We start from the raw sequence: 17,692 nt of genomic DNA, 5'->3' as shown, positions 1-17,692 counted from the left end.
TTCTTTCATGATTTAACAGGAGGGGGCAATTCATTTTTCATTTTTTGTAGAGCCAGATATAGGTTTGGACAGCTTTTTTCTCTTAATAAATGAATTCATCATTTAAAAACTGCATTTTGTATTTACTTGCATTAAGTGTGACAAATATGCAAAAAAAAAAAAAAAACAGTAAGGAGGCAAAAACCGTTTCACTGCACTGTATCCTAACAAACCATACATCAATGGAAAGCTTATTTATTCAGCTTTCAGATGATGTATAAATCTCAATTTCGAAAAATTGACCCTTATGTCTGGTTTGTGGTTCAGGGTCACATATGTAAATTATATATACATACATGTATGTATGTGTGTGTACAAAATTATTTAAAAAATGAATTGTATGGTTTTAAGCTAGTGACATGTTTACCATGCGCAGCGCTCTTCCTGACGTAAAAGCTCAATTTAACACGGACAAGGATGTCATATGGATGGCCTATTTCATAGTTGAAAAAAATATATGCCTTTTCTTTGTCGTTTGTGCGGTTTGTTTAAAATGAAGCAACAGGGACGATATTATATTTCACTCAATAATCCTGAAATGGCATTCAAACGGCATCTTTTCTCTTTATATGTAGCTGTACAGACTATCCATGTGCGCTAAAGATCTGCGCTGACGCCGGGGGGCGCTATTACTTAGTGTCAAGTGCGCATGCGCAATGCGAGCACGACTAACGTGAAGTGCTGCTAACATCGACTACACTGCACCGCAACGAGGAGGTTACAGCCATACAGACATAATGGGAAAGAAACAGAAAAATAAGGGAGATGACGGGTAAGTTAGGACACTGGCGAATGCGTAACACGGACCAGAAAAGACCGTGCTGTTTATAATCTTGACAGGTTAATGTTTGAGGAGACACACTGTTAGCCACCTGGCTAGCTTCTGATGGACATGAGTTCATGTGCCGCTGTAACTAGGCCTGTCTTCCTCATTACGATCCTGACCGTTTAACCAGAGCAATATTATCATCAGGTGATCACTGACAATTAATGATGCACGTCTAGATAACGGGCTGACTGGGTAATTTATTGTGAGCATTGCGTATTTTTCACATTGGTGGCTAAAATGAGAAACGAGCAGGTCTTACTAGCCCCCCTGAGTCTAGATCCAGCAGCTGTTAGTGTTAGATTAGTTGTACTTCAGATCTGCTGTCATATCAGACGCTGTCCAAGCACAGAAGACCCTAGGTTTTAAGGGCAGTGGCCTTTGTGTATTACACGCGGTGTCTGATTTCTCGCCTGGCAGTGCAACCTCATCCGTTTCCATTGTGCTGCTCGGCGCATTGTCTTCAGTAAAACGCTCTTCTGTGGGATGCCATCGACCTTTTGGTCATGTAGAAACGATGAGAGGCAGAAATCTCGGCTTGTGAAATTCTTCAAATTCTTCCAGGACTGTGGCAGTCTGTCACCAGCTGATTGTGTTTATAATTTTCAGCTGTACTGTGTGTGTGTGTGTGTGTGTGTGTGTGTGTGCTGGAATTTCTCAAATTTGTTTGTGAGATACAACATGAAATTTGTAAATTGATAAAGTATATTTGGCTGGAATTAGGGAAGTTATTAACGTTTCATTGATGACATAGGCTAAGTAATGGGTCTCTCTCTCTTTGAATGTGTGTATATACATTCTCTCACACACACATACATTATAATATATATATATATATATTGTGTGTGTGTACATATATAGTATACATATATAAATATTTTTTTTGGCAAGAGTAAAACTTAGTGATTTTGGCGAATCATTTTTTACCTTGTTTTTGATCTGTTTCAGATTGGATTAAGTTATTAAGTGCCTAATTGTATGGTTAGGCACTTAATAACTTAATACTTACCTGGCAATAACTTAATACTTAATACTTACCTGGCAGGGGAGACGCCATGATCAAGAAGGCGGTTCACCCAGGGCGAGGCTTGGCCATTGCACGCCGGTTGTGCTGACCCCTGCGAATTCCCCAAATGTGGGAATCTCGACTGCATAATTTATGGTAGTGGGGGACTGCGTTCGCGCTCTCCCCTGAAATGGGGGAAGTCGTGGAGTCGGTTAGAGAGTCGGACTCGTAATCGAAAGGTTGCGGGTTCGAGTCCCCGGCCGGCAGGGATTGTAGGTGGGGGGAGTGAATGTCCAGCGCTCTCTCCACCCTCAATACCACGACTGAGGTGCCCTTGAGCAAGGCACCGAACCCCCAATTGCTCCCCGCTGCAGCATGGCTGCCCACTGCTCCGGGTGTGTGTTCACGGTGTGTGTGTGTGTGTGTGTGTGTGCATTTGTTCACTACTCACTGCTGTGTGTGTGTGCACTTGGATGGGTTAAACGCAGAGCACCAATTTCGAGTATGGGTCACCATACTTGACAATACGACTTTACTTTACTAATTATTATATAAAAATCAGTACCTTGAAAGTGATTGATTGTCTGCTTTTATGTTCCACTTGTTTAGTTATAGAAATTTTCTTCTGTTAGGTTTGTTTTACTTTAGGTTGAATTTAATACGTAGTTTTTAGGTTTTGCTGTAGTACTGGCCAATGTGGGACAGTAGTTTCACCTGGTTTGACCTGTTTTCTTTTCCCTCTCTGAACTCAGTTGCTTAAATGGATAAATTTGTCTGGATCAGATGCTGAGCAGATGCTTGGTCTTTTGGCCTTGTGGGAGGTGGTTAAATTGATTATCGCCCTAATGAGGGTGTTAACCTGTGCTAACCCTTAAGTGCTGGTTGCCATGTTATTTCTTGTTCCAGTAATCTCAAAAGATGTCATGCGATCCAGCCATGAATTATCAAGAGTAGCATCAAAACAAGATTATCTGTTACTTAAAGACAATTGCTGCCCTTTGGAAAAAAGGCTTGGTATTGCGTCAAAGAACTGTGGTCTGCTAAAACATTTTAACTTTTATTAAACATTCCTCCATCTCTTCTCTATTCAAGTCATTTGTCCATCTTTGCATTAACTGGTGTTTCATCACCTGCTCTGTGTTTTCTGAGGGCAGCAGGTTTATGTGTGAGGGATTTGCCCCGTGATGACTGTAATTTTCCCTTTCTGATGCAACAAGCATGCAAGGAGGGCTTTAGGCTCCACTATATAAGCAGCACAAGTTCACTTCCTCGTCATTGCTGTGTTTGACTTGATTGGTAAGGTATTTGAGTGTTTAGGTGTTTAATATTATCAGTTTTATGTATATATTGTTGCAAATATTGCTGTGTGCTTTCATTGGTTACCTAGAGTGGCATTTAGGGGTGTAATATGCATCTGCATTTGATTTGAGAAAAAATGGTGATAACCTCAAATCTAAAAGACATGGAAAAAAGTATTTTAAGTTTTCATTGTGCATGTGCTGTAATGGCCCAGTTTATGAGTATAGCTCAATGTTGTAATATGGCAAATAAGTTTTTTTTTAAAGTTCAGTAATGAAAAATGTATTCATTTCTGCTTTTCATAGTGCCAAAGACGACGTTGACATTGACGCACTTGCAGCTGAAATTGAAGGTGCGGGAGCAGGCAAGGAGCAGAGCAAATCAAAGAGCAAGAAAAAGAAAGAAAAGAAAGATGACTTTGAGTAGGTCTTCACTTCTTTCCACTGACACAGTTAATAAGCCTACAGAGATTTTATATTGCTGCTCAAAAGTTTGGGGTCGGTAAGATTTTTTAAATGTTTTATGCTCATCAAAGCTGCTATTTGATTAAAAATAAATTCAGAAAACAATGTTGTTACCACTCAAAATAACTTTTTTAATATACTGTAATATATTTTAAAATGTTATTTATCTCTGTGATGCAAAGCTGAATTTTAAGCATCATTACTCCAGTCTCCAGTGTCACAAGAAACATTTAAATATGCTGATTTGCTGCTCGAGACACATTTCTTTATAATTGTTATTATTACATCATCAATGTTTTAAGCAGTTGTGCTGCTTGATATTTTTGTGGAAACCGTGACACATTTTTCTCAGGATTCTTTAATGAATAAAAGGTCCAAAAGGACAGCCTTTATGTGGAATTTTTATAACATAAATGTGTTCACTGTCACTTTTAAAAAAATAATTAGTGCTGTCAAATGATTAATCATATCCAAAATAAAAGTTTTAGTTTACACAGTATATGTGTGTGTACTGTGTATATTTATTATGTATATATAAATACACACACATGCATGTGTATAAATAAACAAAGACCTTTATTTTGGATGCGATTAATTGTTTGACAGCACTAAGTTTAATCCATCCTTGTGGGCTGAAACTAATTAATTTAATCTTACTAATCCTAAACTTTTGAACATGAATGTAAGTATTTGAGAATTAACGATGATCTCTTTTACTTGCAGTGAGGATGACATCCAGAAAGAACTGGAGTCACTGTCAATAGAAAACCAAGGAGAAAAATCTAAAGAAGCGGAAAAGGTATACTTCATTAACATAAACTGATAATCACATTCAGCATGCATCTCTTCCAGTTTTACGAGTCATGTGCCATTGACCGCAATTTCTCCATGTGTTTCTGTCTTAGAAATCCGATTCAGTAGTGGACGCTGAACCTGAGCCCGCTCTGAGTAAAGCGGACAAGAAGAAGGCCAAGAAGGGTAAAAAGGCAAATCTGGAGGATGAGGAAGGTGATGAAGATCAGGTTCAGAACAACATGGAAAACGAGGGCAGGGAGAAAGACACGGAGACAGTGGCAGCTCCCGCTCCTGCTGGTGCTGCTTCAGACTCTGAGGACGAGGGCTCGCGGTCATGGCAGAAACCTAAGCCTAATAAGAAAGGTGGCCGAAAGGGAGCATCTGACTCGGAGGATGAAGAAGATGGTGGTGCGAAGAAGGGTGAAGGAGCGGGTGACAATGATGAATCAGACGATGATTCTCAAGCCGCACGCAAGAAGAAGAAACGTAAAGCCAAACCAGACAGCGAGGAAGACGAAGGAGAAGAATCGACCTTCAAGGTGAAGACAGCTGCGCAGAAGAAAGCAGAGAAAAAAGAGAGGGAGAGGAAGAAGAAAGAGGAGGAGAAGGCCAAGCAGAGAGCTAAGAAAGAGAAAGAAGAGGAGGCCTTAAAGAAGGAGACCGTGAAACCTGCTAGCACACCTTCAACAGAAGAGAGCAAGAAAATAGAGGGAGAGGCTTCAGTGGATCAGGATGGAGCTGATGTCCAGGGAGAAGGTCAGATTGTCTAAACTACATTGTCCTCTCGAGTGTTTATGCATGTGTATATGTACACTACCGTTTAAAGGGCAGTGGCAGTTTGGGATTTTTTAAAATTATTATTCTGCAAGCATGCATTAAAATGATCAAAACGGACAGCAATGACAATCTCTATAAGCAATCTCTTTATCGCTATAAGATTTCTGTCTCAAATAAATGCTGTTTGTCTGAATTTTTCTATTCATCAAAGAATCCTGAAAAAAATCTATCACTGTTTTCACTAAAATATGATCAGTACAACTGTTTTCAACATTTTTAATAATAAGAAATGTTTCTTGAGCCGTAAATCAGCATATTAGAATGACTTCTGAAGGATCATGTGACACTGAAGACTGGAGTAATGATGCTGAAAATTCAGCTTTGCAATCAAAGGAATAAATTGCATTTTAAAATATATTACAGTAGAAAATCAATATTTTCATAAATATTATTTTTTTTGTTTATCAAATAAATGCAGCCTGAGCATAAGAAACTGCTTTTAAAAACATTAAAGAACCCTGCTGACCCCAAACTTTTGAATGTTAGTGTGTGTGTCTTTTGATATTTATGTATTCATGTATTTTCTAAAATGAAGGAAAGCATTTATTCAAACCTGCGGACACGATTTCGTATGTGACTCTGGACCACAAAACCAGTCATAAGGGTCAATGTTTCGAAATTCAGATTTATATATCAGCTGAAAACTGAATAAATAAGCTTTGCATTGATGGTTTGTTTATGATAGGACAATATTTGGCCGAGATACAACTATTTCAATATCTGGAATCTGATGGTGCAAACAAATCTAAAAATTGAGAAAATCATTTTTAAAGTTGTCAAATTAAGTTATTAGCAATGCATATTACTAAGCAAAAATTAAGTTTTGATATCTTCATGGAACATGATCTTTACTTAATGTCCTAATGATTTTTGGCATAAAAGAAAAATCTATAATTTTGACCCATGCAATGTATTTTTGGCTATTGCTACAAATATACCCCAGCGACTTAAGACTGGCTTTGTGGTCCAGAGTCACATATTTATTCCCCTTTCTTTTTAGCCCTTGGAAAAGTAATTTGGCATGATTTATTGAATCACAGAATTTTGAATGAACTGTTTCATGGAAATTATTCAAACTTACCAATTGTAATGCCATTTATTTTACTGAAGTCTTAAAGCTCTAAAACTTGCAAATCATGACGCAAGGAGGGTGATTAAAAAAAAAAAAAAAGTCAAACACGCTATAAGAAACTAAGTTGATTAAAGCAGCATGATTGTGAATATTCAATACATCAGAAATTCCTAAGCTTATTCTCCAATTTATGTTCCTCTATCCTCTGTTTTTGTACAGAGGAGGCTGAGGGGGACAAAAAGAAAAAGGACAAGAAGAAGAAAGGTGTGAAGGAGGAGAAGAAAAAGGGTCCCAGCAAAGCAACAGTCAAAGCAATGCAAGAGGCCCTGGCCAAAATGAAGGAGGAGGAGGAACGAGCCAAAAGAGAAGAGGAGGAGAGACAGCGACGGCAGGAGGAGCTGGAGGCTCAGAGACAGGAGCAGGTCAGTGGAAAGACTCAGTCATTCAAGCTCATGCTGTCAAAATCGTTATCGTTCCTTCATCTCTGAAACCTTCATCCACAGGAGCGTCTAGAGGCTGAGAGGAAAGAGAAGAAGAAACAAAAGGACAAGGAGAGAAAAGAAAGGCTAAAGAAGGAGGGAAAGCTCCTTACCAAGACCCAGAAAGAGGCTCGAGCCAGAGCAGAAGCCACGCTGCGAGCGCTGCAGGCACAGGGTGAGAACATGACTGACAGCAGCTTTGATGAAAGAAATGGTAAATATTTTTGGAGCTGATGGTGTCATTGGCTTCCTCTCAGGTGTTGAAGTGCCATCCAAAGATGCAATGCCAAAGAAGAAGCCTGTTTACTCCGATAAGAGAAAAAAGAAGCCAACAGCACAAACTCCTGAAGGTTAGATCCCGACCTGTTTCTCTCTCTCTGTATTTACCTGTAGTAGTCAAGGATGGTTAAAGACATCCTAACATTTTCATTGCTTATATTAGAAACTTCAGAAGTGGCATCACCCAAATCAGAGACACCTCAGCCAATCACAACAGAGATGGAAGTGGACAAACCTGAAGCAGAGCAAGGTAATTACTTTTAATTTCTCAAATTTAGGTCCCTTTGAAATGTTTTATTTTTTTCTGGATTCCTGTAACGTCGTAATTACAATTGAGCCATTAAGAAACTTTAGCCATTATTTCAAGTAGGGCTCGCTGCAGCCCACAAGATCCAGGGGTTGTGGTTGGATCCACATCGGACTGATATCAGAATCGGCCGATAATGGCTATAAATGTAAATATCGGCCTGATATGAAAAATTATGCCGATATGGCTTGCCGATAAGAGGAATGTATTAACTCGCATGTGCTTAGGGTGTGCTAGCGATTAGATAAGTAAGGAGTTTTAATCTATAGGGGGCGCTGTTGACCTAGTTCTAATTAAATTAAAAGTAAAATAGACTACACAAATAACATTTAGACTGTTTCTATGTTTTGATTTAATGGTCAGAAGCTATAGCTTACAGTACATGTAAAGAAAAATCACAAACATGACACTTGTAAATTAAATAATTTGATATATACTGATTTATTCATTAATGTGTAATGTTTTATTTTTTAAACAAATCATGAGCTCTAAATGATTTTCAGAATTTTTACAACTCTTGTTTTAGATCATCTACAAATGTTAAATCTTAAAATAAACTGAAAAAAATGCAGCGATTGATATAGTTTATTTATAGTTATTTTCAAAGCTCCAATGTACTGTTAAAAAAAAGCTTCATTATTTTTTATTTAACTCTAATAAGTTCTTGTTAAAAACTAACCAAAATTAAAAATATTTTTCTTATTTCTGCACAGGAGAGACTTGGTGTTGTTTCCAAACAAAAGGAAATAAATCGGTAGCGGCACCAGTATCGGCCAAAATTAGTTAAAAAATATCGGCATATCGGATATCGGCAAAAATCCAATATCGTACATTCCTAATAAATAGATATTTTAAAAAATGTCCAAAATATTGCTTATTTGTATTGCTATTATGATTACTACATCTTATAGATGTACATTAACTGTACAATATTTCAAGTTAGCAGACGGTCTGTTGTACAAACTTTTTGAGTTTCATTGAGTTTTTGACGTGCGGTTTAATTACTGATGTCAATGTGAATCTAAGCTCTACTTTTGATATATTAATCCAAAAATTATCCTACTCTGTGACATTGCACACAATACACTAAATTCCATTTTAATGCCGGGATTCCACAATTCTGGCCACGTTTTCTGCATCACCTACATAATAGGGCCCTACAAATTGTATGGCTTATTGTCAAAAAAAGTAAATAAGTGAAAATATTTTTATAAACTTGTAAAGCTGATCATGGATAAGGATTTGTCTGTTCATGATTAGTGGCTGTAAACAAGGATGATAGCTAACTCTAAATTCTAACATTTTCATTGTAACAGTTAAGGAGCCAAAAGCAGAGGCTGCTGATCTGGACGATTGGGAGGCCATGGTCAGCGATGAGGAGAAAGGTGGGTGTAAAGCATGCTTTGCCACGGATACGTGTCTTTTAAAACCATGAAGTAATTTGGTGGTGGTTTGTTGTGAGTAGGGTTGTAACGGTATGAGATTTTCACGGTATGATAATCGTCTCACGGTCAAATATCACGGTTTCACGGTATATATTAAACAATAATTCTTATCAGTAACAATGACTCTTAAAAGAATAAGAACAAGTTATTTGAGTGAACAAATCCTTTATTGCAACAAACTTGAAATAATTTTAATGAAAGTAAGAAACAAAAAAACTATAAGCCTGATGTATATCTATATCACACTTTAACATTTTAATTAATGTTTTAAAATGTTATCAAATTAAAATTTTACAACTTTTATTTTTGGCAAAGTGCTGCACAACAGAGGTATTCTAAGTAAAAACATGGACAAACATGATATTCCTTAAAAATAATGTTTAAATTAATTGTTATAAAGAATATTATTATTGTTGTCATAACTATTAAGTACATTGTACAATGCTAATTTATTTCGGTCAGGACTTCAAGTTAAATTGAACTTTTATTTTGACGGGTTGTAGCAGACCTTTGAGTTTAGTGTATTTGACAATGGTTTTTCTCTCAGAGCAGCTCTGCTGATGTTCATGTTTATATAGACGCTGAAAACACCATTACTGTCATGCATGCATACTTCAGTATGTAGTAGATAAAACGGCGCCACTCATATCTACTTTTGATTTATCCATCCATCAGATTGCGCGTTTTAAGTGACAACCTCGTTAACGTTATACTGTAAATCCCATGTTCACGACTGCACCGGGATTCCCTCTGCATCATGGAAATTATACAGCCTTATAACTTGTTATAAATGCGACATACCTTTATCTGCACGGAGGGATGATGTCCGCGAATTTGAGCGAACATGTTGGATGTATTGCCTGCTTTTGCAGCCACTTTGCGTCCAAATTTTTAGCAAATTGGATTCGTCCTCAAGGACAACCCCTCGTTTGTGTTTTTTTTTTTATATCCAAAGTATTCCCATACTACAAATTTAAACTTTTTTTCGGCGGGGATGGAGATTGGATACAGTCTCTGTCATTTCAGCAGAGTGAAGCAGCCGAAATAAATTGCATATGCGCGGCTGAGATTATATTTTTTTTTCATTAAATTTTTTTTAAAACCGTAGATATGCAAATGTTTACGGTATGATAAGTGTACATTCAAACCGCGATAGACCGTCATACCGGTATATCGTTACAACCCTAGTTGTGAGTGCTGATTAATTTGACATTTGTGCGTTCACAGAGATGAAGAAGGTTCACATCGAGGTGAAGGAAACACAGAAACCTGCTAACGACCAAGAGAACGGCAGTGATGAAGAAGAGGATGTTGAGGAGGATGAAGATGAAGAGGAGGAAGAAGAGGATGAAGGAGAGGAGGAGAGTGAGGATGAGGAGAACAACAAAGACAGCAGCAGCAAGATGACCACAAATAAAGCAGGAAAAGAGCCGAGCTCTGGGTCGAGCAGCGAGAGCGATTCGGACGATGACCGAAGCAAAGAGGAGAAACTTTATGACAAGGCCAAGAGACGCATAGAGGTACGCATACTTTTGCACATATATACACCCATTTTAGTAAACAAAGTGGAATCAACTGTGTTTTCCTTTGTGTTCAGAAACGAAAGCAGGAAAACCTGAAGAACATTAATTTGGACAAGCTCCGAGCTCCTGTGGTTTGTGTGCTGGGTCATGTAGACACAGGGAAGACCAAAATCCTGGATAAGGTGCGTTTCAAAGTGCCTGATGTGGACTTCAGCACCTGTGTGGTTTTTATCAAATATTGTTTTCTTCTTCTCTGTCTGTCAGCTGAGACACACACATGTTCAGGATGGTGAGGCTGGTGGTATCACACAGCAGATTGGAGCCACTAATGTGCCCCTGGAAACCATATTAGATCAAATCAAGATGGTGAAAAATGTATGTATCTTTCTGTAATGCACATTTTCTCATTCTGTTTTCCTATGGGATTCTTCAAGGTAATTAAGGCATGTGTTTGTGGATTTGCATTAGTTTGACAAGGACAACGTGAAGGTTCCTGGCATGCTCATTATTGACACACCTGGACACGAGTCCTTCAGGTACACACAGTGCTATTTATTTTTATGATAATACGTTTTTTTCAATGAAAGAAAAAACACTTTTATTCAGCAAGAACACATTAAATTGATTAAAAATGACACTAAATACATTTACAATGCCACAAAAGGTTTCTTTTTCAAATGAATGCTGTTTTTTTTTTAAATGTTTCAAAGAATCCTTAGAAATGCATCAGTTTCTAAAAAAAAAATACTAAGCAACTGTTTTTAACATTGATAATAGTTTTAAAATGTTAAAATAGAAAACCTTTTTTTTTTTCAATTGTAATATTTCAAAAATATTGTTTTACTGTATTTTTGATCAAATAAATGCAGCCTTGGTAAGCTTAAGAGACTTCTTGAACAAATCTTACCAATTACAAAAATTGTTATTAATGGTTATTAATTTGTTTTTATGAAAATTTGTATTAAATGTTAACTTGCCTGTTATAAAGTTTATAAAATGTGTAGATACTGTAGAAAACCCATATCAGTCAAGCATTAAACCATGGCTTTTTCAACTATTTTTATAGTGTTTGTATGCTTAATGGCACTCTTCTCTACCTTTCAGTAATCTGAGGAACAGGGGTAGTTCTCTGTGTGACATTGCCATCCTGGTGGTGGATATCATGCATGGTTTAGAGCCACAGACGATCGAATCCATCAACCTGCTGAAGGAGAAGAAATGCCCCTTCATAGTAGCACTTAACAAGGTACCAGATACTGACTACCGAATACTGATACTGATTATTGCAGCAAGTCTTTTTTTTTAAATACTAATGTGTTTCTTTCTCAGATTGACCGTCTGTACGACTGGAAGAAGAGTCCAGACACAGATGTGGTGGTGACACTGAAGAAGCAGAAGAAAAACACCAAGGATGAGTTTGATGAGAGGGCTAAAGCTGTCATCGTGGAGTTTGCGCAGCAGGTCTGTTGTCATCGTCTTGTACAGTACTGTCCCATTTACTGTTGAGTTTTACATACAAGTGCTGCTGTCTTGTTCAACCTTCAGGGACTTAACGCTGCTCTGTTCTACGAGAACAAAGACCCTCGTACATTTGTGTCCCTGGTTCCCACCTCGGCCCACTCGGGTGATGGGATGGGGAACCTCATCGCCCTCCTGGTTGAGCTTACTCAGACTATGCTGGCTCGCCGACTGGCTCATTGTGATGAACTTCGGGCACAGGTCATGGAGGTAAGAGAGCAAGCTTAAATGAGTTCCTGCTAACAAATCGTGACATCTGGTTTGGTATGTTTAATCGCAATAGTTTTTGAGTTTCTTCCCATGGAGCCCAGCTGTAATATAACCTCTGCTGTCCGTCTTCTATATCTAAGGTAAAAGCTCTACCTGGAATGGGTACGACGATAGACGTCATACTGATCAATGGTTGTCTACGGGAAGGCGAGACTATTATCGTCCCCGGTGTGGACGGACCAATCATCACCCAGATCAGAGGGTTGCTCCTCCCACCACCCCTGAAAGAGCTCCGAGTGAAGGTCTTATGCACAATTATATGTGTAGTTTGCCATATCCGCTGTGTTGCGATACAACTCTGAGCTTGTTTGTAACTCACTTATGTTTTTCTGCTCTCTGGGTACAGAATCAATATGAGAAGCATAAAGAAGTATCTACGGCTCAGGGAGTCAAGATCCTTGGAAAAGATCTGGAGAAGACGCTGGCAGGTCTGCCTCTCCTCGTCGCTCATAAAGAGGATGAAATTCCAGTGCTGAAGGTAACTGTTACTTCACAAACCAATCAGTCATGTCCCTCTCTCCAAGAACATTCTGCTTTTCTTTGTCTTTCTGTCCTTTTCCCGTTCTTACATTAATCAGTCAAAAGTCAGAATTAACAGTTAATGTTATTACTACATTGGTGACCTTTTCTGCATCCTGATGTTGGTTGTTTATAGGACGAGTTGATCCGGGAGCTGAAACAGACTCTGAATGCCATAAAGCTAGAGGAGAAGGGTGTGTATGTGCAGGCCTCCACACTCGGTTCTCTGGAAGCTCTGCTGGAGTTCTTGCGTACATCCAAAGTGCCTGTAAGCTTTCAAACACTCACACATACTCTCATAAAACCCCTTTTATAATCTTTTATTGACGTATAGATATATCAGCCACTATTTTTAAGTTTATAAGCAATGTTTCCTCTAAGCTGCGCGCATGAGCGGCTGCACACTTTTTCCACCTTGCCCGTGCAGAATAAATAATGTGCTAAATAATGAATAAATGTGTAGTAAAAACGAAAGAATTGCAATGCTTGGGTAAACCGCTATAGAGTTAGAACCGGTGAAAATCTCACAGGTTCCCAAAAATATTAAGCAGCATAAATGTTTCCAACATTGATATTAGAATGATTTCTGAAGGATCATGTGACACTGAAAATTCAGCTTTGCATCACAGGATTAAATTAAATTTTAAAGTATATTAATATAGAAATTTTATTTTAAATTTCAATATATCGCAATATTATTTTGTGAAATAATATTCAGTATTTTTTATCAAATAGATCAGGAGTGGGGAACGTTGATCCTGGAGGGCCACTCTCCTGCAGAGTTTAGCTCCAACCCTGAAAAAACCTGGGAAAAAAATGCCTAACTGCATCCTGAAGACCTTGATTAGCTGGTTCAGGTGTGTTTGATTTGGGTTGGAGCTAAACTCTGCAGGGACACCGGACCTCCAGGATCAACATTCCCCACCCCTGAAATAGATACAGCCTTGATGAGCATAAGAAACTTCTTCAAAAAACTTTACTGATCCCAAACCTTTGAATGGCAGTGTATTATACTGTAAAAAATGTTTTCTCAGGTAACCTAAAATGTACATCATTTAGTTACATCGAGGGTCAAATCAAATATAAATAGCACATTTTTTGTATGCGGGCTGTACAGGTCTGGTATAAAGAATGTTTTTGCTCAGGTGGCCGAAATGTCCGCCCAATAGAGAGAAGGTTTGTTCAGCAAGAAAAAAAAATGAGGGAACATTGTTTATGAGCACTGGCTAATTGAGTTTTTCTGTTTGGCTGATGTGTTAGAAGTTTATTTTGACAGCACTGAAAAAGCCAGTGTCTGAGCACATGGACCTCCCATTCTCCATCTTCATTAGTTTACTCAAGTCTTAGTTTAACAGTTCTGTTTAATAAAATATTACAGTGCTTATGCCATTTGTATTGATTTTTTTTTCTTTCGAAAAATACTATAATAAGATTATGGAATCAAGAAGATGCCATCTAAAGTTTATTTTAAAAATAAAAAAATGTATCTAGTTCAAATTATTTTTGAATTATTCATTTTCAAACGATTTATTTCTAATTTAGTAAAAATGTAAAATAAATGTATTTTCAACTACTGTTACGTCTCAGCCATCAAAAAATCTATATCGGTCAACTACAATTGAAGACGTTACATTTATGAGCTACTCTAAAAGAGACCATAAATTGACGGCATCTCTGTGCGAAGCACAAATAGCTTTCCTCACTTGTAGCACAGATTAATTTTTGATTCCAGTAAAGTTTAATGGTAGCATTTTGCACAAAAATACATGGTGCACAAATATTGGTCAGTTTTTAATTAGATTGTACTTACTGTATTTTGAAGAATGAAATGAAATGCAATTATATTTTATAATCAGCATTTCATTAATCCGCTGTAGTGTTTCAGGTGTTTGTATCCCCAATTAAATTCTCTCTCTGTCTCTCAGTATGCTGGCATCAACATTGGTCCTGTCCACAAGAAGGACGTCATGAAAGCTTCCGCTATGTTGGATCATGATCCACAGTACGTATTCTGATTGATACTGTACATAATATATCTCCTCTTGTGAGATTGTTTTCTTAATCTTTCGCTCTCTCATCCTATAGGTATGCAGTGATCCTGGCTTTTGATGTGAAAATAGAGCGAGATTCTCAGGAGCTGGCCGACAGCCTCGGTGTGCGCATTTTCAGTGCTGAGATCATCTACCATCTGTTTGACGCTTTCACCAAATACAGAGAAGACTACAAGAAACAGAAACAGGATGAGTTCAAGTGCGTTACCTACTGCCCTCATCCACCTCTTCTTTTTTGATCAATGACATACGCTACCGTTCAAAAGTTGAAACTTTTTAGTTAATACAAAAAATTGTTTATTCAACACATAATTATTCAAAAGTGACAGTAAAGACATTTATAATGTTTTCAGAATCCTGAAAAATGTCAGTTTCTATAAAAAATATTAAGCAGCAATTTTTTATCAATGTTTTTAACATTGATAATCTTGAGCAGAAAATAAGGAAATTAGAATGAAGGATCATGTGATACTGAAGACTGGAGCAATGATGCTGAATATTCAGCGCTGCATCACAGGAATATATTTCATTTTAAAAATATATTCAAATAGAAAACAAGATGTAATGTTTTACAATATTGTTTTGCTACATTTTGGATCAAATAAATGCAGCCTTGGTGAGCATTAGAGAATCTAAAAAACTAACCCCAAACTTTTGAATGGTAGTGTACAGTTCATCATTAACTCACCCGAGCCAAGGCTTTGGTTACAGTGGTTTGTTTGAAAAACGGGTATTTTCTCCTGAATGTTTGCAGTCTGAATATCTGAAAGTTTCACTCTTTTTCAGACACATAGCTGTGTTCCCCTGTAAGCTGCGTATATTGCCCCAGTTCATCTTCAACTCCAGAGATCCCATAGTCATGGGTGTCACTGTGGATGCTGGAGTACTGAGGACGGGCACTCTGCTGTGTGTGCCCAGCAAAGGGGTGAGACATGTAGAGAGTGCACACTTTAAGCTCAACAATGAAAGAAGCAGAACAACTCTTTGCCCCTACTGGGGCAAATGTTTTTACATTTTAACAGTTTATGGGAAAAACTGGTATTGTTTGCATTCAATTGTTCCAACTTTTCTATCTCTTTCTCTTAGTTTGTAGATATTGGCATTGTGACCAGTATTGAGATGAATCACAAGTCTGTAGATAGTGCTAAGAAAGGACAGGAGATCTGTGTGAAAATAGAGCCAATTCCTGGAGACTCACCCAAGATGTACGGCCGACACTTTGAAGCTGTAGACATCATTGTTAGCAAGGTATCCTCTCTCTCCCTGCATCCTCAAATAAAGCCACTGGAGCTCACAGGATGCAGAGTTTTTTTGTTGTTGAAATTTGTTGGAAAACAACCTAATGCAAGTGTTAAAGCATATATTTAAATTCCATTTAAATATGACTCGAATTCCTTCCTTTATCTTTTGTAGATCACCCGTCAGTCAATTGATGCTCTGAAGAACTGGTTCAGAGACGAGATGCAGAAATCAGACTGGCAATTAATCATGGAACTGAAGAAAACCTTTGAAATCATCTGAACACACAGTGACTGTGACTGACTGACGTAGATCTCAAACGCCCCCCCCCCCCCCCTCCCCCCTCGCGCACACATAGAAAACGCTATACGTTGTACACTCCTAAAGGTCACGTGTGATTGTGGAGTCATCTGTGTTGCTCATACATTTAAGGATATATGTAGTCCGACACAGCCTTGCACAGTTCCGTATCGAGGACTAGTTTCTCGTGTGCATGGGCAAAAACTAACAACACTCCTCTTTTCCTCTCCAACTCTTTTTGGGTGGTGGGGAGTGTTGGTGACAAAAAAAAGAAAACTGAAAAAAAAAAAGCAAGGAAAGTTTTTCTGTGAGAAACTGAAACTACTACCACTGTTTTAAACAGTGACAAATGTTAGAAAATCTTAGACAACCTTTACAATTATTCCAAACGTGCCTGTTCTCACTTGATCAATCCTGTTTGTTTTTCTTTCATTTCATGGTTTTCTCCTCAAAGTTCACTGTATGGCTGGATTAAACTTGAGCTGCTTATTTAGGTCTGAGGTCTGACCTTAGATTTACATCAAAAGTTCTAAAGTGAAGTCAGTGGGGCTTTCGTGAATGACTGCTGGAGATTTCGCCAGGATTTTAGATATCAAAAAACATTTACCTTATAAGGATTTTCATTTGCCCTGCTTTTTTGTTCCTTTCTGGAGTGCAGTTCTTAAATTGTCCTTTTTAAAACGATCATCCCAGCCAGAAACAGACTCTCTGCTTCTCTCCCTCTCTTGGGTTTCCTCTGTGCCCACTGACACCTCCATCTTCACCCAGTGTGTGAACTTGGATGAAAGGCCCTTCCCTTCCTCATTTTGAATATGAAATATCAAAGAAATTGACACATGAAAATCAACAATAAAGAGATGGCCTATTTATAGATGTTGTTCTTTCTTAAGTTTTGGTGATAATAAATACACAGGTTAATATTACAAAAGAAGAAATGGGCATTATATTTTGTGTAAAGAAAAGGAGACCATTTTTGAGCACCACAAAGATTTGTTATTTTTGCTCCAAAATGTCAATAGCCAGTTATAATGTGTGAAAACTCATCTGTATTACTCTGGTGTGGGGGAAAAAAAAATACTAAAATTAAGTATACAGTATAGTAGTTTTAGTTGTAGGCAATTACATTTATGCTGGTTTTAATCATTAAACATTGTATTGACAGAATGGTTTTCAGTACTTCATTGCAGCTCATAGAATGTATATTAATATTGATTCATTTATTTATTGCTAAATTACATTAGAATTTCAGAGAAAATGTTTATGAAAATCCGAAAGGTCCTTAAATGTTTATGTGAAATACAATGAATTCTAGTCAGTGACCAAAAAAGTGCATTTATTTAATTTTATTTATCAAATGGTTTATTTATCTAATGGTTAGAGAGTCGGACTCGTAATCGAAAGGTTGCGGGTTCGAGTCCCCGGCC

The 17,692-nt window shown here is 37.7% G+C and overlaps 1 protein-coding gene across 1 annotated transcript; it reads left to right on the top strand.

The window, feature by feature from the left end:
• The first annotated feature begins 674 nt into the window (after positions 1-674).
• LOC306873706 (eukaryotic translation initiation factor 5B-like) lies at positions 675-17,430 on the top strand. Its single transcript, XM_079423177.1, has 24 exons — positions 675-811; positions 3,476-3,592; positions 4,358-4,433; positions 4,540-5,185; positions 6,558-6,760; positions 6,842-6,992; positions 7,075-7,167; positions 7,260-7,346; positions 8,720-8,788; positions 10,076-10,368; positions 10,446-10,553; positions 10,636-10,746; positions 10,840-10,907; positions 11,476-11,617; positions 11,701-11,832; positions 11,917-12,099; positions 12,240-12,401; positions 12,506-12,637; positions 12,815-12,946; positions 14,604-14,680; positions 14,764-14,928; positions 15,516-15,654; positions 15,816-15,977; positions 16,143-17,430. Exons 1-24 carry the CDS (start codon positions 777-779, stop codon positions 16,248-16,250), a joined length of 3,591 nt encoding a protein of 1,196 aa, XP_079279303.1. The 5' UTR covers positions 675-776; the 3' UTR covers positions 16,251-17,430.
• Positions 17,431-17,692: the final 262 nt, after the last annotated feature.

Source organism: Barbus barbus (genome assembly GCF_936440315.1).
Source record: "Barbus barbus genome assembly, chromosome: 8".
NCBI classification, from domain to species: Eukaryota; Metazoa; Chordata; class Actinopteri; order Cypriniformes; family Cyprinidae; genus Barbus; species Barbus barbus.
Note: the sequence above shows the minus strand (reverse complement) of the source record. Positions and strands in the feature narration are given on the sequence as shown.

Excerpts from the sequence above, each read along its gene's own strand:
- LOC306873706 (XM_079423177.1), top strand. The coding sequence starts at position 777 with ATGGGAAAGAAACAGAAAAATAAGGGAGATGACGG. Across the intron at positions 3,593-4,357 it reads GAAAAGAAAGATGACTTTGA|TGAGGATGACATCCAGAAAG; the intron begins GTAGGTCTTCAC and ends TTTTACTTGCAG. Across the intron at positions 12,947-14,603 it reads TGCGTACATCCAAAGTGCCT|TATGCTGGCATCAACATTGG; the intron begins GTAAGCTTTCAA and ends TCTGTCTCTCAG.